This window comes from Ailuropoda melanoleuca, chromosome 2, assembly GCF_002007445.2.
Source record: "Ailuropoda melanoleuca isolate Jingjing chromosome 2, ASM200744v2, whole genome shotgun sequence".
NCBI lineage: Eukaryota > Metazoa > Chordata > Mammalia > Carnivora > Ursidae > Ailuropoda > Ailuropoda melanoleuca.
Window position 1 is genome coordinate 143,898,444 of NC_048219.1, and position 24,209 is coordinate 143,922,652.

Below are 24,209 nucleotides of genomic sequence, written 5' to 3' on the forward strand. Positions count from 1 at the left end.
ATGACTGAAAAGGGAGAGGTCACGACCAGCACCATTGAAATTGCAAGGATTATTAGAAACTTTTATCAACAGCTATATGCCAAAAAACTAAACAATCTGGAAGAGATGGAGGCCTTCCTGGAAACCTATAAACTACCAAGACTGAAACAGGAAGAAATAGATTTCTTAAATAGGCCAATTAACTATGAAGAAATTGAGTCAGTGATAAACAACCTTCCAAATAATAAAACTCCAGGCCCAGACGGTTTTCCTGGGGAATTCTACCAAACATTCAAAGAAGAAATAATACCTATTCTCCTAAAGCTATTTCAAAAAATAGAAACAGAAGGAAAGCTACCAAACTCATTCTATGAGGCTAATATTACCTTGATCCCCAAACCAGGCAAAGACCCCCTCAAAAAGGAGAATTACAGACCGATTTCTCTAATGAATATGGATGCCAAAATCCTCAACAAGATCCTTGCTAATAGAATCCAACAGTACATTAAAAGGATTATCCATCATGACCAAGTGGGATTCATACCTGGGATGCAAGCATGGTTCAACACTCGCAAATCAATCAATGTGATACATCATATCAACAAGAAAAGACTCAAGAACCATATGATCCTCTCAATTGATGCAGAAAAAGCATTTGACAAAATACAGCATCCTTTCCTGATTAAAACCCTTCAGAGTGTAGGAATAGAGGGTACATTTCTCAATCTCATAAAAGCCATCTATGAAAAGCCTACTGCAAGCATTATTCTCAATGGGGAAAAGCTGGAAGCCTTTCCCTTAAGATCAGGAACACGACAAGGATGCCCACTCTCGCCACTATTATTCAACATAGTACTAGAAGTCCTTGCAACAGCAATCAGAAGACAAAAAGGGATCAAAGGTATCCAAATCGGCAAAGAAGAAGTCAAACTGTCTCTCTTTGCAGATGACATGATACTCTATATGGAAAACCCAAAGGAATCCACTCCCAAACTATTAGAAGTTATAGAACAATTCAGTAAGGTGGCAGGATACAAAATCAATGCCCAGAAATCAGTTGCATTTCTATACACGAATAACGAGACTGAAGAAAGAGAAATTAGGGAATCCATCCCATTTACAATAACACCAAAAACCATGCGTTACCTTGGAATTAACTTAACCAGAGACGTAAAGGACCTATATGCTAGAAACTATAGATCACTTTTGAAAGATATTGAGGAAGACATAAAAAGATGGAAAAATATTCCATGCTCATGGATTGGAAGAATTAACATAGTTAAAATGTCCATACTACCCAGAGCAATCTACACTTTCAATGCTATCCCGATCAAAATACCGAGGACATTTTTCAAAGAACTGGAACAAATAGTCCTTAAATTTGTATGGAACCAGAAAAGGCCCCGAATCTCCAAGGAACTGTTGAAAAGGAAAAACAAAGCTGGGGGCATCACAATGCCGGATTTCGAGCTGTACTACAAAGCTGTGATCACAAAGACAGCATGGTACTGGCACAAAAACAGACACATCGACCAATGGAACAGAATAGAGAACCCAGAAATGGACCCTCGGCTCTTTGGGCAACTAATCTTTGATAAAGCAGGAAAAAACATCCGGTGGAAAAAAGACAGTCTCTTCAATAAATGGTGCTGGGAAAATTGGACAGCTACATGCAAAAGAATGAAACTTGACCACTCTCTCACACCATACACAAAAATAAACTCCAAATGGATGAAAGACCTCAATGTGAGACAGGAATCCATCAAAATTCTAGAGGAGAACATAGGCAACAACTTCTATGACATCGGCCAGAGCAACCTTTTTCACGACACATCTCCAAAGGCAAGAGAAATAAAAGATAAAATGAACTTATGGGACTTTATCAGGATAAAGAGCTTCTGCACAGCCAAGGAAACAGTCAAAAAAACTAAGAGACAGCCCACGGAATGGGAGAATATATTTGCAAAGGACACCACAGATAAAGGACTGGTATCCAAGATCTACAAAGAACTTCTCAAACTCAATACACGAGAAACAAATAAACAAATCATAAAATGGGCAGAAGATATGAACAGACACTTTTCCAATGAAGACATACAAATGGCTAACAGACACATGAAAAAATGTTCAAAATCATTAGCCATCAGGGAAATTCAAATCAAAACCACACTGAGATACCACCTTACGCCAGTTAGAATGGCAAAGATAGACAAGGCAAGAAACAACAATTGTTGGAGAGGATGTGGAGAAAGGGGATCCCTCCTACATTGTTGGTGGGAATGCAAGTTGGTACAGCCACTCTGGAAAACAGTGTGGAGGTCCCTTAAAAAGTTAAAAATTGAACTACCCTATGACCCAGCCATTGCACTACTGGGTGTTTACCCCAAAGATACAGACGTAGTAAAGAGAAGGGCCATATGCACCCCAATGTTCATAGCTGCATTGTCCACAATAGCCAAATCATGGAAGGAGCCGAGATGCCCTTCAACAGATGACTGGATTAAGAAGCTGTGGTCCATATATACAATGGAATATTACTCAGCTATCAGAAAGAACGAATTCTCAACATTTGCTGCAACATGGACGGCACTGGAGGAGATAATGCTAAGTGAAATAAGTCAAGCAGAGAAAGACAATTATCATATGATTTCTCTCATCTATGGAACATAAGAACTAGGAAGATCGGTAGGGGAAGAAAGGGATAAAGAAAGGGGGGGTAATCAGAAGGGGGAATGAAGCATGAGAGACTATGGACTATGAGAAACAAACTGAGGGCTTCAGAGGGGAGGGGGGTGGGGGAATGGAATAGACTGGTGATGGGTAGTGGGGAGGGCACGTATTGCATGGTGCACTGGGTGTTATACGCAACTAATGAATCAATCGAACTTTACATCAGAAACCAGGGATGTACTGTATGGTGACTAACATAATATAATAAAAAAAACATTAAAAAAAATTTTTCCAAATTTGATGAAATCTATAAACCCACAAATCCAAGAATCTCAACAAACCCTAAGCACATGAAACATAATTTTCACCAAGGCACAGACAATCAAATGCTTAAAACCAGTGATAAAGAGAAAATCATAGCACAGTCAGAAAAAGATATATTATATACAGAGAAACAGAGGTAAGAATGAGATTTCCATCAGAAAATAAGTCAAAAGACAGTGAAGCAATATTTTTAAAGAAAAATTATCAATTAGAATTCTGTATTAGTGAAAAATCTTTTAAAAGTAAAGCAAAATGACTTTTTCAGACACACAAAACTGAAAGAATTCATCATTAGCAGAAATGCACTATAAAAATGTTAGAAGACAGAAAAATGACACCAGACAGAAAGAGGTAGTACAAAGGAAATAACTGAAATGGCTACCATGTGGGTAAATATCCAAAACTCTTAAAAAATAATTGATAGCTTAAAGAAAAAATAATCATTTGTTGTAGGGTTTATAACATATATCAAAGTAAAATGTATGGCAACAATAGCATAAAAGCCAGGAGAGGAGAAATGAAAGTATACTGTTGTTAGATTCCAAAACTTTTTGTGAACTGGTATTATATCACTTGAAGATGAACTGTGATAAGTTAAAGACATATACTGTAAATCCCAAAAGACCCACTAAAATAACATGAAAAAGCAATGTAGCTAATAAGGAAATTAAAAAAAGATAAAATAAAATGATAAAGATACTCAATTCAAAAGAAGGCAGAAAACAAGGAGAAAAGTAATAGAACAGAGGGACAAATAGAAAAAAAAAAATAGCACAATAGAAGATTTAAACCTAAACCCAAATATACCAATCCTGTTCAATGTATGTAGCCTGAACAGCCTCATTATGAGCCACAGATCGTCAGAATAAAAAAGCAAAACCTGATATATGTTGCTTACAGAAAAAAAAAATTAAATACAAAGACACAAATAGGTTAAAAAATGACAGATGGGCACCTGGGTGGCTGAGTTGATTAGGTGTCCAACTCTTGGTTTCAGCTCAGATCATGATCTCGGGATTGTGGGATCAAGCCCCATGGTGGGCTCCATATTCGGTGTGGAGTCTGCTTGGGATTCTCCCTCTCCCTCTCCCTCTGCCCCTCTGCCCACTCATATTCTTACTCTCTCTAAAATAAAAAAATACTTTAAAAATAATAATTAAATAAATAAATGATGGAAACAATATATATATAAATATGCTAACACTAATCAAAAGAAATCTGGAGTAGCTGTATTAATATCAAACAGAGTAGACTTCAGAGAAAAGAATATTATCAGGGATGAAAAGGGTAATTTTATAATGAAAAAGGAGACAATTCATCAAGAGAACCTAATAATCCTAAATATATATGTGGATCATAACAGAGCTTCAAAACACATAAAGCATGGGGTGCCTGGGTGGCTCAGTCGTCAAGCACCTGCCTTCAGCTCAGGTCATGATCCCAGGGTCCTGGGATCGAGCCCCGCATTGGGCTCCCTGCTCAGCAGGAAGCCTGCTTCTCCCACTCCCACTCCCCCTGCTTGTGTTCCCTCTCTCGCTGTGTCTGTCTCTGTCAAATAAATTAAATAAATAAAAAAAAACATAAAGCAAAAAACTAATAGAACTACAAAAAGAAATAGACAAAAACATATTTACTGTGTGTATGTGTATATATGTTATATATATACTAGTGTACATATACACAACACTATATACATATTTATACACATGCACACACAATAGCACAGTTGGAGATTTCAACAGCTTCCTCTCAATAATTGACAGAATACAGAAATCAGCAATGATATAGAAGACCTGAACAACACTATGTGCTACCAACTTGTCCTAATTGACACTTCTAGCTACTCTATCCAACAGGAACAGAATATATATTCATGTGAATACAAAACATTTTACAAAGACAGATGATATTCTGAGACATAAAACAAGCCTCACCACATTTAAGATTTAAATAATACAAAGTATGTTTTCTGACCATGACAGAATTAAGTTAAAATCAGCAACAGAAAGACATCAAGAAAATCTCCAAATACTTGGAGACTAACTAACATACGTTTAAATAACCGAGGGTTCAAAGAAAAATCAAAATGGAAGTTAGAAAGTATTAATTAAATGAAAATGAAAAAAACAACATATCAAATTTATGATATGCAGCTAAAGCTGTAGGTAGAGGAAAATTTATAACACTAAAACATCTATAAAAGCAGGTAAATCTAAAATTCATGAATTCAGCTTCCACCTTAAGAAACTGAAAAGGAAAAGCGAATGAAACCCAAGATAAACAGAATAAAAAAATAATAAAGAGTAAAAACTAATAAAATAGAAAATACAAAAATAATAGAGAAAAATCTGCTTCTTTTGAGAATATCAAAACTGATAAACCTCTAGCCAGACTAATTAGGGAAAAAAGGGAAGATACAAAATACTAATATCTGGAACAAGAAAAATGGCATAAATCTAAATTGTTTACAAGCATATTATGAATAATTTTATGCCAATAAATTCAAAAGTTACATGAGTTACACAAAACCTTTGAAGGACTACCAAATTACCACAGCTCACTCAATAAGAAATAATTATTCAATATCCTAAAATTTTATAAAGAACTTTTATATCTATCTTCCTAAGAGATACTAGTCTGTAGATTTTGTTCAATTGAATTTTTAGTTTAAAACAAACAAACAAACACCTTCCACAAAGAAAACACCAGACCCAGATGCTTCAACTTATAAATTCTACCAAACATTTAAGGAAGAAGTAATATAAATTCTACACAAAACTGTCTGGAAAACTGAAGATGAGAGAATACCGTCTTATACCTCTGATACCCAAACCAGAAAAAGACATTACAAGAAAAAAAGAAAAAAATACTACAGACCAATATCCCTAAGGAATATTGATGCAAATATTTTTAACAAACTTTTAGCAAATCAAACCCAACAGCATATATAAAAAATTAAACACCATGACTAGGTCAGATTTATGCCAGGAAAGCAAGGTAGTCCAACATTCAAAAATCAATCAATGTATTTCACTACATTAGCAGACATTAAAACAAAAAAAAAAAAACCTAAAACCCCATATGAGCATCTCAATAGATGCATTAAAAACATTTGATAAAATCCATCATCCATTATTGATAAAAATGTTCAGCTAACCAGAAATTGAAGGGTACTTCCTCAACCTGATAAAAGCTATCTATGTAAAACAAAACAACAATCCCTACAGCTAACACCATGCTGAATGGTGAAAAGGTAACTGCTTTCCTCTTAAGATCAGCAATAAGGAAGAAGGTCTGCTTTTGCCACTTCTTATTTTTTAAAGATTTTATTTTTAAGTAATCTCTACACCCAATGTGGGGCTTGAACTCACAACCCCAAGATCAAAAGTCGCAAGCTCCACCAACTGAGAGAGCCAGGCTCCCCTGCTTTTGCCACTTCTATTTAAGATTGTGCCAAAGGTTCTAGCTTGTGTAATAAGCCAGAATGAGAAATAAAAGGAACCCAGATTAGAAAAGAAGAATTATATTTATTCAAAATGTGATAGTCTATGGAAAATACTATAAATCTATTTAAAAACTAATAAAATAAGTTTAGCAAGATTATAGAAGACCAATATACAAAAATCAATTGTATTTCTATATATATCAGCAATGAACAACTGGAGATAGTAAAACAAAGCCATTTGCAATAGGCTCAAAAATTGGAAATAATTACATGCACATTTAACCAAGAAAATGTGTAAAACCAATATACTGCACACTAAAAACACTGCTGAGAAAAACTGAAGATCTAAATAAATAAAGATATACTGTGTTCATGTATTTTATAAACTAGGCAATATCAGAAGAGACAAATGGAGAGTGGACAGTGGAAGAATAACCTAGTTTTAATTAATGATTTACATCATATAAAAACATTAACAACAAAAATAAAGAGTTATGAATTGTAACTCCACAATCTTTGAAAACTGAAAGAACTGTTTGTAGGAGATACTCCGAACTAAGAGACAACACAGAAGGCAGCACTGAGAAGAAAGTGAGAGAACAAAATAAATCAGTGATGTTTGCCTTTGAAAAGCAAGGCAGGATGCACATAAGAATAAGATGGGCAGCAATGAAGGTTTACATGGAGACCTCATAGAAGACTGCAACAAAATAAGGCCTTGTTGGATTAAGCTTTACAATATAAGGATACAAGGTTTTCAAAATGGTTGTGACAAAACTTTAAAGTACTCAAGAATGGGTTTGGAGTAGCAATACTATATTAATATTTTAAAGGCTAATAAAAAGAGATCTGTTTTGTAAATAATCACAAACCTAAAGGTTGTTACCATCTAAAAAAAGGCAAATGATGTCAAAATTGTAGCGATTAATAAATGAAATTTAGGTTCTAGAGTAAGTTCTTTAACAAACCAAGAACATTTTTCAGATTTCACCAGATGAGTTATTGGTTTACTTGTATTAACAACATTCAATCAATTGTGATCAAAAACTAAATTTGAGTACACAGATTAAGTGTCATCCCTCATTACCAAATTTTCAACTTGAATAAGTATGCCAAATTATAATCTTGAAAGCATTTTAAGTCAAATTAACTTATGCTGGAATATTTTACTTCTGTATGTTCAAAATGAGAATGTCCATAAACGAATCTGGATACATAAAACAACAGATTTCATAAAAGTATCTTAAATGCTATGCATACTAATAATTTTTAAAATAACACATCTTTATATTTATGCTGTTACAGATAACGATAATTAATACAAACATCAAGAGCAATCATTGTAGGAATACTGGTCATTTTTACACAGCTTGGCAAATTATCAAGTACCTGCTGGTTATTAATTTTCAAACATATGGGAGCCCTGTGGTAATACACATGAAATTAATTCTCTTCCACAAATATGGCATCATGAAAAAATGAATTATTAATCTTCTCTATAAGAAATCATTTAACTCACTCATATTTTTGGCAATGTACAACTTAAATAGTCCTCTACATGGAAAATGAATTAAAAACTTTAGTAAAATGTTTCATTTTACATGATCATGAAATTTAGGCCATCGTTCCCTCTATAACCCTATTCTTATATGTGCAATACAGTTTTTATTACTTTATGCAAGTTGCTAAACTTTTACTTCCTTAAAACTTAGATATACAAATGTATATAATTCATGCATTCTCACATAAAAAGAAAGTTCTTCCATTAAACTACTAAGAACTTTACAAATCATGGGTATCTCAAATCAATCAAATAACAACAGAAAGATAAATAATTTTCAACCAATTTAGTTTTCTCAATTTCACAAAATATATGGCTACCTTAAGTGACACCATTATATGTCAAGTTAAGTATTTTTTCAATACTACTCTAAAAGTTATGATTTATATACATTTCACTTGTAGCCAGCTTTAATTTGTTTATAAATTAACAGTCTTCTAGTCTTCTAAAATGTTATGCTCCTTTTCTTTGAAGGAAAAGCAGGAAAAAAAAAAAAAACTACTGTCATAGTAACATTTAGATTGCTTTAATTATATAAGTGCCATGAATACCTGATATCAACTACTGGCTAGCCTCAAAATCATTATTCATTATATGTTAGTAATTAGTCATGAAATACCAAAGTAATTTAAATTAGAATTAAATATCCTAAAATAAGATAAGTAATTTACTATCATATTCAAGAATCTGACATGGAAATTTATATAAAATAATGTGATCTGCTTTAGCAGTAGACTTCCATGTCCCATCACACTCCAAAAGAAAGCTGCAGGGTAACATAATCTATTACACTCCCAAAACGGGATCTTCCCTAGAGATCTACCACACTGAAAAAAGAGAACCAAAGAAATGAAATAGAAAACGCAGTTGTTAATTTAATAGAACTTTATGCTAAAGTATCTGTCAGAAAATAGTAAGGTTCGACAGCTTAATAAAAGAAAAATCTACCAGCCCATATTAACAATAATAGTATTGTATACCACAATGCAGAAAAAGTCTTCCTGGAATATGTTGTCATGTTTAAAAATATATGTGAAGAGTTTAGCAAAAAGCATGAATATATTCCAAAAGTGTTCTCTTCCATCCCCATTTTATATAAATCTGGAGCCATTCTAAAGCTGAATATAAAAAGATACGCTATACTGTTGACTACAGAATACTACAAAGTTTTATTGCCATTTAAACAAAGAAGCCATAACAGCTAAATGAGCTCAAGAAATAGGTTTCAGTATCACAAGGTGCCAGCTGTAAAGAGTTATGGCTAATTGAATATGGAACTCCTGCTTAATCAGATAACTGCTCTGCTATTTCCAAATGAAATGCCATTTCCATACTGCCTGAAAATAGCCCGTTTTATTGGTAACCAGAGAAAACAATATAAACTGTAAATAACATTAAGTGCTCTGTTTACCCATTCCAGGCACTGAAGTAGCAGGGGATCCAAGACGTCTTGGTAACACATTTGATGACAGGGCTGGAGTAACAGTTCTTTCTGGGGGTCCACCCGGGGCTGAAATGTCCTTTGGTGGTCCAGGAGATACTGGAACTTGTGGAGGAGGGCCCTGGCTAGAGCTGGCTGGTGTTGGAGAAAGGCTTCTCTGAGCTGCAGTTCGCTGACGAATCTCTGAGAATAAGAATTAAAAAGCGTATGTTTTATTTAATATCCATATTAGCCAATACCACAAAATGATTTACGTTTAATAAAGTTTTGTAGCACCAGAAAGCATCGTAATGTCAAAACTTCTTGTAATAAGAAGTTTATAAGATGTAACACTGAAAACTAACTATAACAGAGCACTCCATTTCTGACCCTACACTTCCAACAGCATATATTTACACAAAAGCCTTGATCTAAGTTTATCCACAGATACCACTTTTCAAAATAAATTCAAATAAAATAAAATCATCACCCAATTATGTGTCATCTCTTTTTATAGTAATCCTTCCTAATTTATGATAAAGGAAAGTAAGTTTATCAGAATTTGTGAAAACTCTGATGAAAATGGCAGATTTGTTTCTTCAAGATAAGCAAAACGTTAACTCTACGAAATGAGTGAATAAGTATATTCTGGAATTATCACATAATTTATGAGGTACTTAATTTAATTAGTCATAGAAATGCTGAAAAAGTAGTCTTTACTATTAGATACTATTCCCAATCTCCTTTACACTCTTACTGTCTTTTTGGTAATTTTTTTTTTTTTTGCCAATACATTCAATAAAGGAAAACTTCCACTTTGCATAAACAGTATTATTATAAATAAATCTTATCTTTTAGTTGCAAAAATTACAAGATTTTCTGTAACAGGGGCTGGTAAATATGCCAAATCCAGGCTCCCCCCCACCCCTTTTTGTAGTTTTATTAAAACATGACAATGCTCTGTTATGTTAGTCATCATACAGTACATTCTTAAGTTTTTGATGTAGTGTTCCATGACTCCATTTGTGTATAACACCCAGTGCTCCATGCAATATGTGCCCTCCTTAATACCCATCACCAGCCTATCCCAATCCCCCTCCCCTCCCCTCTGAAGCCCTCAGTTTGTTTCCCAGAGTCCACAGTCTCTCATGCTTCATTCTTCCCTTCCTTCTCCTACCGAACTCCCTGCTATTTCTTATGTTCCATAAATGAGTGAAACCATATGATAATTGTCTTTCTCTGCTTGACTTATTTCACTTAGCATAATCTCCTCCAGTCCCTCCATGTTGCTGCAAATGTCGGGTAATCATTCTTTCTGATGGCTGAGTAATATTCCATTGTATATATGGACCACATCTTCTTTATCCATTCGTCTGTTGAAGGGCATCTTGGCTTCTTCCATGATTTAGCTATTGTGGACAACGCTGTAACGAACATTGGGGTGCATATGGCCCTTCTCTTCACTACGTCTGTATCTTTTGGGGTAAATATCCAGTAGTGCAATTGCTGGGTCATAGGGTAGCTCTATTTTTAACTTCTTGAGGGACCTCCCCTGTTTTCCAAAGTGGCTGTACCAATTTACATTCCCACCAACAGTGTAAGAGGGTTCCCCTTTCTCCACATCCTTGCCAACATTTGTTGTTTCTTGCCTTGTCAATTTTTGCCATTCTAACTGGCGTAAGGTGGTATCTCACTGTAGTTTTGATTTGAATTTCCCTGATGACAATGTTCTTTTGTTTATATATTGTCTATGGCTGCTTTAGAAGAGCTGAGCATTTACTGGCTGTCAGAACCATTGACTATATTTACTATCTGGCCCTTTATGGAAAGTTTCATGATCCCCTACTCCATAACACAAAATTCAATTCTATCATTTCCCCTCCGCACCAATATCTTACTTGAATGTTGATGGTAAGATCTCAAGTAAAGAAGTGCTTATTGCTTTTTAATTCTATATATCACCTTAAATTATCACAAATCCTGAAACAGTAGGCTGAAACCAAAGAAGTTAAATTTTAAGTGGCATGACTGGTAGAAATGCATACTTCCAGAAGCAAAATATTTTAAATTTGGACTCTATTTAACAGTTAAAGATTTTCATGAAGAGTTCATTGCGACTAAAAGTACAGCTCTAGCATCAGGTTTCAGTTCACTACAACCTAGCAGAAAAGTTTGGTTAGAATCCTGGCTGTAGCTTATAGCATTACATGACTTCAGATGGGTTAATGTCACTAAACCTCTCTTCTTTATCTACAAATTTAGGATAATAATATTAACTCATAGAATTGTTATAAGGATTAAGTGATGTCTGTATTGATAGCTCACATTTATCGAATACATAATATTTCAGATGACAGCGTTTTCACACAAAGTATCTTCAAATGACCAGTTAGTGAGCAGTAATTACTAAGACCAACTAATTTTCCTCTGGCTCTTAATTTAGTCTCTAACCTAGCCACTGAAATAATAAATTACAAGCAGATCATCATTATATAAATGGAACTACCTTTATATCTGGCTATTTTCCATGCAGTTTATATAGAAATTTCCAGATTTTACCTGATCTAATTATATCCTAATATCTCCTGCAAATTAGCTGGTTACTTAATTATCTTTTATTCACAAAGAACACCTTAAAAGGTGGTTACACATTGGGGAAAACCATGAAATGAGGGGCACCTGGCTGGCTCAGTTGGTAAAGCATGCAACTCAGTCTCAGGGTTGTGAGTTGAAGCCCCACACTGGCCATGGAGCCTACTTTAAAAAAAAAAAAAAAAATCCTGCAAAAGATACTAAGATCAATGAACTTACATTAAGATTTGATCATTCAAATTAATTTTTAAAAAACAAGGCATCAAATACTGTAAATCATTTTTTAGCCAATTTTCAGGTAAAACATAACTCTAAAAAATGACATTTTTCTTCCAGATAAATAAAAGTTTAAAATATATCAAACTATATTAAAAGTGGTTATTATTCTTTCACTTCTTGAACAAAGACTTGAAACTGCTTTCTCTGAATGTACATCTACCCTGGAACAATTAATTAAAGTACCTTTTTAACATACATCCCTCATATCACTCACGAACTACTAAAGTTGAGGTCTATAACTAGCTGGGTTAACAAAGGACACCATGTCTAGCATTCCACGAAAAAGACGTGGCTTAATAATTTCTGAAACTAAATTTAGACAGAAAAAGGAGAAAAATAATACAAAAAGAGTCAGGAAAGGGAGAAAACATACTTTCCTTGTTTTTAAAGGAAAAGCAGGTAACAAAGAGTTACAATATCAATAGGTGAAAATAGCAAGACAACACCAAATCTATATTTGGTAAGGTGTTTTGAAATATTCTTGTAGTCCCAATTTTAACATCTAAGATATGTCCACTTCTAGTTATTTGCCATTCACAAATGCTTTGTATTATAACTATTCTAAAAACTTTCTGGTATCTAACAATGTATTATATTGGTTATGTTTAACATCTCCTGCGTTTAAATGTAAAATACCATCCCACAAAAAAGATTTCCCAAGCATTTCGCATCAATTTGGTGAAGTATCATAAGGAGTGTTCCATAAGTTCAATTCTTGACTGGAGGATGTTTCAACATCTTTATCAATGATCAACCACTGATTCAATAAAAATTACACCCACTAAGTATGAGTACATGTCTATATTTTTAAATTCAAAATTAAGCAAACAGAATCTAAATGAGATTTAAAACTTCTATATTACAATAAACAAAAGAAAACAAAGTTTAAAGTAATGATAAAATGGCACTTGGTGGCTCAGTCGGTTAAAATAAAAAAACAAGATAGTTGTTAAAAAGCATAGACTCTGCCTGAAATAAGTTAAAGACAAATACCATATGATTTCACTCACATGTGGAATTTAAGAAACAAAACAGATGAACATGGAGAAAAAAGAGGCAATCCATAAAAGAGAGTCTTAACTACAGAGAACAAACTGAGGGTTGCAGGGGGCGGGGGGGGGCAGGGGGAGGGGGGAGANGGAGACGGGTTAAATGGGTGATGGGGATTAAGGAGAACACTTGTGATGAGCATGGAATATTGTATGTAAGTGATGAATCACTAAATTCTAAGCCTGAAACTAATGTTACACTGTATGTTAACTAACTGGAATTTAAATAAAAACTTGAAACTACAAAGAAAAGAAGAGCAGACTCTGGGATCAAGCTGTGTTGATTCAAATTTCAGCTCCACCCTGTTTATTAAATGGACAAGCAGCCTTTTCCAAGTTGATGACTAATTTCAGTTCAGCTTCCTTATAATAGGAATACTTACCTCTTAACAGTTGTTGTAAAGATTAAATAAGATAAGCAATGCAAAGGGCTTAACCAAAGCACAGGTACTTAACAAGTACTTAATAAGCAAAACTATTAGAAGTAGTATTCATCTAAATGTTCCAGAGATCACAATAAATCAAAAGCTAAGCAATCTAGAATTTCTAAAGCAAAAATTAAAATGTGGATATTAATGTACAAATTAAATGTTTTCCTAAACTCATTTGTGAACTTATTTAAATGTGTAAATTCACAATTTATGCAAAAACTTAAATCTGTGACTCTAGCTTGCTCTTAAATAATTCTTAAGATAAGCGTTCTATAATACAAATAATTCTCTTGATTTATCAGATTGTTAAATACTGATTGTTTACATACTTGTAGAGGGTTTTATCTTCGTTTTTTTTTTTTTAAAGATTTTATTTATTTATTCGACAGAGATAGAGACAGCCAGCGAGAGAGGGAACACAAGCAGGGGGAGTGGGAGAGGAAGAAGCAGGCTCATAGCGGAGGAGCCTGATGTGGGGCTTGATCCCACAACGCCGGGATCATGCCCTGAGCCGAAGGCAGACGCTTAACCGCTGTGCCACCCAGGCGCCCCTATCTTCGTTTTGGTATTAAGCTGGAGTGGGAAGAATACCACGCTACAGTTAGGAGGTCTGGATTTTCATACTAGCCAATACCACCAGTTCCTTATGCAAAGTAAAAAGTCTTTTATCCACTCTGGGTTTCAAATTTCTTTAGAGTGTTGGCAAAACTACAAAGACAATCCTCGTATTTTCCCTAGCACTGGTCAAAGGTTTTACCAACGTTACATCCAGTTCTCGGCCTCATAAGAAAAAGCACCAAGAAAAAGCCTTTGAATGATTCACATATGCAAAAGTGGAGATTCTTAAATTTAGGGTGAATTTGGCTCTTTATAAGTGATTATTAAATGTAGTTAAGTGAGACATGGGATATAGCTTCAGGAGAGTTTCTATTTTTAAATTTATATAAATTCTGGTCTCTTTTGTTTAAATTTATATGATTAAATAATCAAAATAATAAAGACCATGCACCTGGTATCTCTTCCTTTTACTTTCAAAAAATTTTCTAAGGTCTGTATTCATTGTATCATCTTCTACGTAACCCACTCATAATAAGCTACTTTAAATTCAGCCTCTACCCTACTTCTCTACTTAAACTGTTTTCTCGGGGCGCCTGGGTTGCTCAGTGGTTAGGCGGCTGCCTCCGGCTCAGGGCGTGGTCCCGGCACCACATACGGCTCCTCCGCTGGGAGCCTGCTTCTTCCTCTCCCACTCCCCCTGCTTGTGTTCCCTCTCTCGCTGGCTATCTCTCTCTCTGTAGAATAAATAGATAAAATTTAAATTTTTAAAAAAAAAAGCTTTAAAAATAAATAAATAAATTGTTTTCTCAATAGGTGGATGGCTTTTTAGTAACAAAATGANAGGCTCCTCCGCTGAGAGCCTGCTTCTTCCTCTCCCACTCCCCCTGCTTGTGTTCCCTCTCTGGCTGGCTATCTCTCTCTCTGTAGAATAAATAGATAAAATTTAAATTTTTTTAAAAAAAAGCTTTAAAAATAAATAAATAAATTGTTTTCTCAATAGGTGGATGGCTTTTTAGTAACAAAATGACTCCATAATCTCTTCCTTCCCATAGAGGCAAAGCTTTGGGGAGGAAAGAAAGAGAGAAAGAAAGAAACAGAGAGAGAAAAAGAGAGAGGGGAAAAAAAGACAGAAAAGAGAGAGAAAAAGAGAGAGGGAGGGAGGGAGGAAGGGAGAAAGTTAGGAGGGAGGGAGAGTGGAAGGAAGGAGAGAGAGAGAGAGAAGGAAAGGAAAGAAAGGAAAGGAAAGGAAAAAGAAAAGGAAAAAGGAAAGGAAAGGAAAGGAAAGGAAAGGAAAGGAAAGGAAAGGAAAGGAAAGGAAAGGAAAGAGGGAGGGAGAGAGGGAGGAAGAAAGAAAGAAAAGAAAGAAAGATCTTGTCCAACATTTCACTCCTCGACCTAACACAATCTGTTTTTTGTTCTCCTTCTTAGCTACCACAGTATCACTTACCACTGAAGGCACCATTGGTTTGGTTACCAACAAACTTACCACCATTACTGTTATAGCTACTCTTTATCAAATCCCTATTATCTTCCAAGAACTATAATAGGTGCTTAATGTGAGTTTACTAATGTCACCTAATATTTAGACCAACCCTCAGTTTTCAAAAGAAACCTAAAGCTCAGAAGCTAAGTAACTTGCCAAAAGTCTCACAGTATGTAAGAGATAGAGGCAGGATACAAATCCCAGTTTTCATTACAACAACTCTGTACAACTCTGGACAACCCTCAACTCTGTACAACCTATCAGATTCAATGACCTCATTCGTCTCCTACTTAACTTGACCCTCTGCAGACTATGACAGCAGATGCCATCCCATCTACATTTCAACGTTCTAGACACCAGGTTAGTTCTGCTTTTAACTCTAATCATGGCTTCTTGTCTTTTTCCTGAGTTCCTCCTTTCTCCTCCTACCCTTAAATGTTAATGTTCCCTGGGGTTCTATCATAGCCTTCTTACTCTATTTTCTTTCCCTGGGCAATTTCACTCAATCCCATGGTTTGAAGAACTATCATCTGTACGTCCCAATGATTCCTAATCTGTACCTATAACCTTAACCTTTTTCCTGAGTTTCATATAAAATAATCAATTACCTATAAACCATACCACCTGGATGGTGCCAAAAGCAAATCCATTATCTTCTACATAAACCTACTACTCAAATTCTTACGTTTCTTACCTTGCTTAAGACACTAACATCTAACCAGTTGCCAAAAACCTAGTTGATATCTGGACACCTCCTCCCACTCCACACTATCCAAATCTAGTATCATCAAATCTTGTCAATCTACCCTTAAATCTTAATTATCTTTTAAATTTCTTTTTCAACTCCTTTGCCACAACTTTATGTAGTTCAGGCCTTTATCTCTTTTCTATATTAGATACTATCCTAATCAATCTCCATGTCTTCAGCCTTGCTCTCTCCAATCCTTGCTCCATATTACAAAAAAAAAAAAAAGTGTTCTAAAATGCAAAGCCTCCAGAGGCTTTCCGTGTTGCATTTAAGATAAAGTCCCAGGGGCGCCTGGGTGGCACAGCGGTTAAGCATCTGCCTTCGGCTCAGGGCGTGATCCCAGCGTTATGGGATCCAGCCCCATATCAGGCTCTTCCGCTATGAGCCTGCTTCTTCCTCTCCCACTCCCCCTGCTTGTGTTCCCTCTCTCGCCAGCTGTCTCTATCTCTGTCGAATAAATAAATAAAATCTTTATAAAAAAATAAAAATAAGATAAAGTCCCAAACTCCATAGTGCTGCATACAAAATACTTCAGAATTATCCCTCCCTCACATAAACACTACCTCCCTTTTTCAGGCACATAGCACTATTTGCAGTCCCTCAAGGTACCAACTTGTTTTTCTCTTCTTATCTTTCCATGTGAAGTAGACCTGAGAGTCCTTTCCCAATGCACTCTCAAAGCAAATTGTTACTAAAATTTATAATGCATTATGATTTGTGCCTACCTTCACTGCGGTCCTTAGTATGTTAAGATTATTTACATGTACATACTCTTTTGAACCAAGAGCTCCTAGAGAAAAACTGCATCTTTGCAGCCCCGGGATTTGGCAAGTAACTAGCATAGAGCTTAATAAACATCTCTGAAATAAATTTACTTTCCTCTTGCATTTTGATATCAAATTTCCAACTGCCTATTACTCAACTTAGATGGTGTAGTAGGCAGAATAATGGCCTCCCAAACATGTCCACATCCTCATCCTCAGAACCTATAAATGTTATGCTACATGCAAGGGGAATTAAGACTGCAGACAGATTTAAGATTGTTAATCAGCTAAGTATGTGTTGCCTGCTACATTGAGACTTTCAGCCTAACTTCAGATCATACAAACAAGCTACCTACAAGCAGAAAATATGCTAATCATATATACCACTTGCCAGCCTTTAGTTTACTATTTCATTCTTCTGCTTTTTAAATTAAGAATACATTTTGCTTATATTATTTATAACAAATAATCCAATTTAAAAATGAGCAGGACTTAAGTAGACATTTTTCCAAAGAAGACATACAGATGGCCAACAGACACATGGAAAGAAACTCAACATCACTAATCATCAAGGAAATGAATATCAACACACAATGAGATATCACCTCACACTGGTCAGAATGGCTTAATAACAAAAAGACAAGCAACAACAAGTGTTGGCAAGGATGTGGAAGAAAGGGAACCCTTGTAAACTGTTGGTAGGAATGTAAATTGGTGCAGTCACTATGGAAAACAGTATGGTGGTTCCTCAAAAAATAAAAAATTAAAAGTAGAAATACCATACAACTTCTATTTCTGAATATTTACCAAAAAAAACAAAAACACTAATTTTCTGAAAAGTTATATGCACCCTTATGTTCAATGCGTTATTTACAATAGCCAAGACATAGAAGCAACCTAAGTGTCCATCAACAGATGAATGGATCAAAAAGATATGATATAGATAGACATACATACATAAACACACATACACATACAATGGAATATTACTCAGCCATCAAAAAGGATGAGATCTTGCCATTTGCAACAATATGGATGGACCTAGAGGGTATTATCCTAAGGGAAATAAGTCAGACAAAAAAAGACGAGTTACCATATGATTTCACCTATATGTGGAATCTAAAAAAAAAAAAAAAAAACAAATGAACAAACAAAATAAAAACAGACTCATAAATACAGAGAACAAACTGGTGGTTGCCAGAGAATGGGGGCAGGGCGGCAAAATAGGTAAAGGGGATTAAGGGACACAAATTTACAATTACAAAACAAAGAAGTCACAGGGATGAAGAGTACACTATAGGGAATATAGTCAACAATATTGCACTAACTTTGTATGGTGACATATGATAACTACACTCAGTTTGGAGAGTCTTTTTAATGCACACAATTGTCAAATCACTATGTTGTATACCTAAAACTAATTTAATGTTGTATGTCAATTACACTTCAATTAAAAAAGAATATGTTTTGTTTTATAGTTCCTTATCTCAATATTTACTTTTTTTCATCACCTTGATGATTTATTTCCACTTTGACTCCTACCTTTCGACTTTAAACAGTTCACCAAGGTCCCATTTCGTAAATCACTACTCTACAACACCTAAACAAAATTCATTAATTCTTAAAAAAAAAAAAAAGTCTTCTTTTATTTCCTTTGACTCAACACATTTACTAAGCAACCACTATGAGTAAAGCACTACTGAATGGAATGCAGAGTTGCATATAGAGGTGGCAAGCAAAGATACACAAAATCATGAAACACCAGGTTAAGTGCCATAAAAAAAGGAACCAACAAAGTACCATGGAGGAGCCAAGAATGAGGAGATTAAAAACTCAGTAATGGGATGCAGGAAGGGTTCATGGTAATGGTGGCATTTAAGAACACTGAAAAATGGTTGCGGATCTAAATGCCTTTGTTACCTGTACTAAGGAACATGTGGCAGTTTTAAAATACAGGTCCAAAATTTGCCTCCCATCAAATGGGGGAAGGAGGATGTCTATGTCTCCTCCCTTGATTCTTGCTCTGTTACTGTTTTACCAGGAGAATATAGGTGCCCCAGTTTTCAGGACTACTCCCTGTCTCTTGGGCTGCTTGCTCTTAAAACCCAGCCACCACGTTGGAGCAAGTCCAAGTAACCCCATAAGAGAAGTCTATGTGGAGAAAAACCAAGTGCCAGCACCAACTTGTTAGCCATGTGTATAAGACATCTTGGTAGTATATCTTCTAGGCCCAATCAGGTAACTCTAGGAGATGTGAGGCAGAGATGAGCGATCTCTGCCAAACCTTGCCAACACTGCAAATTCATGAGCAAAACAAATTAATGTTGTTCTAAGCCACTAAGTTTTGGGGTGGTTTGCTCACACAAAGATAACTGTAACACTATAGATACAACACTTAAGAACACCACAAAAAAGTGAATTTACTGTTTTACCAGTGTTTTCCAGATTTTCTAAATCAAAAGTACATCTCAAAAAACAGCAAAATATGAAATATCACCTTTGCTGTCAAGATCAAAAAAGATCAGTGATTTCTACTTTAATCTATATATGCCACAGAACACAAGTGAATAAACTCTAAAAACCTACTTAAGAAGTTATAATCCGTTTTCTAGAGCCATTAAACTTTTCTGCAGTACTTATTGATTTCAAATTTAGCTGTGAGAGAATACAATTGACTTTTCTCTTGTTAATTTCATTAGTAAAGTTGCAGGGTAATGTATAAAGGTAAAAAAGAGTGCATATGTAGCTCCTTTTTGAAACAATATAGGAGAGTCTATTAAGGACTTATAGTCATAACCTAATCCTAGAACGTTGCCATTAAAGATAACTGCACCCTTTTCAAGTTCAAGCATCCCACTCTGAAACCACAGTTACATTTCCAGATTAATTCCTCTATTATTCTTTCAACTCCAAGAGGATCTATGATCCATTAGTTATTAAACTAATTAAATTGTTAGATAGTAAATATTTTAGGCTTATAGACCACATACAGTTTCTCTTGCACATTATTATTCTTCTTTGTTATTTTTTAGAACACTTTAAAAATGTAAAACCAATTCTAAGGTCAAGAGCCATATAAAACAGGTCTTGTAGTTTGCAGACCCCTGTATTAATAATACCAACACCTTTGTCCATCATGTCCTTATTTCCTCTCATGTCCTTATTTCCCTAATGACGATCTTAGATTCCTTAATACATTGTTATAATCACTCCCCTGTGAATAATTTCACCTCCTCTGCCCCTTTATCACTTTATTTAATCCATTAGGTAAAACCCCAACACTGGTTAAGACCAACTCTCTTCCGGGGCGCCTGGGTGGCACAGCGGTTAAGCGTCTGCCTTCGGCTCAGGGCGTGATCCCGGCGTTATGGGATCGAGCCCCACATCAGGCTCCTCCGCTATGAGCCTGCTTCTTCCTCTCCCACTCCCCCTGCTTGTGTTCCCTCTCTCACTGGCTGTCTCTATCTCTGTCAAATAAATAAATAAACTCTTTACAAAAAAAAAAAAAAAAAAAGACCAACTCTCTTCCTACTCCACACCTGTACCCATACAGCTAAACACAACTGAAAAACATGCACAACCATGCTTTATATTCATTGACTGTGAACTAACTTACTTTCTTTTCTTCCTTTCTTCCCTTCCTTCTTTATTTCTTTCTTTATAAGTAGGCTCCACACTGGGAGTGGAGCCCAACATGGGCTTTGAACTCATGACCCTGAGTTCAACACCTGAGCTGACACCAAGAATCGGATGCTTAACCAACTGAGGCACCCAGGTGCCCCAAATTCATGACTGTTAACTTTAAGTGGACATCAGTGTCCCCTGGCATTCCCACATTTTCCTAATCCATTTACTCTCTCACTCCCCTAGAGATTTATTTTATATATTCTCTTCAGGCCCCCAATAACATCTTCCCCATTCTCACTCTCATTAAGAATACAGATACAGGGGTGCCTGGGTGGCACAGCGGTTGAGCGTCTGCCTTCGGCTCAGGGCATGATCCCGGCGTTATGGGATCGAGCCCCACATCAGGCTCCTCCGCTATGAGCCTGGTTCTTCCTCCTCCCACTCCCCCTGCTTGTGTTCCCTCTCTCGCTGGCTGTCTCTATCTCTGCCGAATAAATAAATAAAAAATCTTAAAAAAAAAAAAAAAGAATACAGATACAATCAAAAGACAACTCCCACCACTTACCTGTATCTGCCCATGTTCTCTGTCTTCACTCCTTACTGCTGGTGAACTATACATGCTCCCATCAAACCTAACTCCCACACTTGTACATCAAATCCCACCCCTTCTTGCCTCCTCATCAATTGTGTCCATTCTCTCCATCATCAATTACTTCGGGTCTTCTAGGCCATTCCCAGTAGCATACAAACATGCTATTTCTTTCATACAGCAAGTTCACCCACATACACATAATGCTTCCCCATCCACTCCCTCTTATTCAAAAAAATAGTCTCTTCTGTCTCCAACTTCTCTACTCCCTATTTTCTTAAGTGCACTCTAATCAGGCTCTTGCCCTCATTCCTCCACCAAAACCATTATTTTCAAGGTCACTATGGACCTCAACATTGTTAAAATCAATATTCAATTCTCAACTCTAAACTTAATTGGCAATGTTTCTCACAGGTGACCACTACCCTGAAACACTCTCTTTAGTTAGCATCCAGGACCCCACATTCTCCAGGGTTTGCTCTCACTGACCACTTCTCAGTTCCTCTTTATGGCTCCTCCTCATTACTCCCAACATCTTAAGGTTAGAGTGCTCCACAGCAGCCTTGGTCTCCACATTTACATCCTTGGTAATCTCATCCAGTCTCATTGTTTTAATACAGTCTGGGTATCTGTTGATACCCAGATTTATATCTCCAAGCCAGATAATTCCTCTTTGCCAGACTTATATTCTATCATTTCCTTAAAATATCTACTCGAATGTCTGGCATCTCAAATGCACATGTCCAGAATCAAATCCTGTTCTTCACCACATCATCTCAAACATCCTCCCCTTTCCCAAAAAGTGCTCCTCATGCAATTTCTAACATCTTGGTAAATGACAACTCTATCTTCCCAGTTACTCAGGCCAAAATCCTAAGTTATCTCTGATTTCTCCTTCTCCCACCCCATATCCAATCCACCAGGAAATCTTTTGGGTTCTAACTTCAAAATATATACAGAACCTGACTTCTTAAACCACCTCCACTGTTACTGAACCAAGGTCCAAGCCAAATCAATGCTATCCTAGGTTACTACAATAGGTTCCCAAGTAGTTTCCCTTCTTCTACCTTTGTTCCCTTTACAGACTCAACAGAGTAACCTTCCCTTTAAAACATAATTTAGATCACGTCAATCCTCTGCTCAAAACAAAAACCAATTTTTTTTAAGTAATTGAAAACTGAAATTCTTACGATGGTCTATACTCCATAAGGCCCTACACAGCATGGTCCTTTTTTTCCTCTCTTACTGCCCCTCCTACTAGTCTCCCCATTGTTCATTCCAGTGCAGTCATACTGGTCTTGTTATTTCCACAGCAATCTGGGCATGCTCTCTACTCAGCCTTTGCGCTTGCCGATTCCTCTGTCTGCAATGTTCTCCCTTCAGATATCTGCATGGCTCATTCCCTCACTTCTTCCATAACTTTGGTCAATTAATCAATGTGGCCTTCCCTGACAACCCTTATTTAAAACTTCAACCCACCCACCTTACTCAAGGCACTCCCTATTCACCATTATTTCTTTTCCTCCATCTAACATTTTATATATTTATATATATACATTTATATATTTATATATATTTTATATGTTATATATATGGCTATTTCACACACAGGTACACACACATACACACTCACACAAAGTTTTTTGTCTGTTTTGTTCCCTATTATGTCCCCGGGGCCTAAAACAATGCCTGGCAGAGAGCACACACTCAAGTAAACATTTATTGAAAAACAAAACAAAACAAAAACAAATCAGAAATTAGTACATAGAGGTCAAATTTATTCCTGCAGGCCAATTAAAACTTTGTAAAGAAATGTAATTTCTTACCAACCCCAAATATCTCAATTTCTTTATTCTCTAGAATCTATTCAGAAAATTACAGTAGCAAATACCATTTTTTCATTAAATCCAAATTTTGTTATTTTTTTTTTAAGTAGACTCACACAAAGCGTGGAGCCCAACACAGAGCTTCAACTCATGACCCTGAGGTCAAGACCTGAGCTGAGATCAAAAGTTGGACACTTAACTAACAGAGTCACCCAGGCACCCCAAACTTCATTACTTTTTAATCTACTAAGGACAAAGCCTTCCCAACTCTCAGTCTATGATTCCTACAGAACTAAATAAATGCTAAACACCGAAGTACCATATCATTCTATTAAATGTCAATATGTACACATACACATTTATCTGCCTTTTACGTTCATTTATTCCTTTGTATCAAATAATAACACTGATTTTCTAAGATCAAGGTCATGAAAAACAAGGAGAGTCTGAGAAACTGGCACTGCCAAAAAAGCCTAAGACATTTCAACTAAATGTAATGTAGTATCCTGGATGGGTTCCTGAAACAGAAAAGGGGCATGAGATAAAAAACTAAGGAAATCTGAATAATCTATGGGTTTTAAGTTAATAACAGTGAATCAATATTGGTTAATTAATTTTAACAAATGTACTATGTTGATGTAAGATGCTAATAGGGAAAACTTGCTACAAGGGTACATGGGAATTCTTTGTACTACCTTTGCAATGTTTCTGTAAATCTAAAAATATTCTAAAAGATTAACTTTATTAAAAAGGAGGAGATGGTCAGGTTACTATTGTGTCCAGTAAATATCACACTCCTTTTAGTGCTAAATCTAAGCAAATCGAAGAATATTATTCTCAAATTTTATAATCAATCTCAGTATA

General features: G+C 35.7%; 1 protein-coding gene across 5 annotated transcripts in view; it reads right to left on the bottom strand.

Annotated features, from left to right (window-relative positions):
• The window catches only part of LNPK (lunapark, ER junction formation factor), an 87,899-nt gene that overhangs the window by 18,358 nt on the left and 45,332 nt on the right, over window positions 1-24,209 (bottom strand). For all 5 annotated transcript variants that reach the window (XM_034654769.1, XM_034654774.1, XM_034654770.1 and 2 more), the window contains exon 9: window positions 9,391-9,603. In XM_034654769.1, coding sequence (XP_034510660.1) covers window positions 9,391-9,603 — 213 coding nt within the window. The remainder of the gene's footprint in view (window positions 1-9,390; window positions 9,604-24,209) is intronic.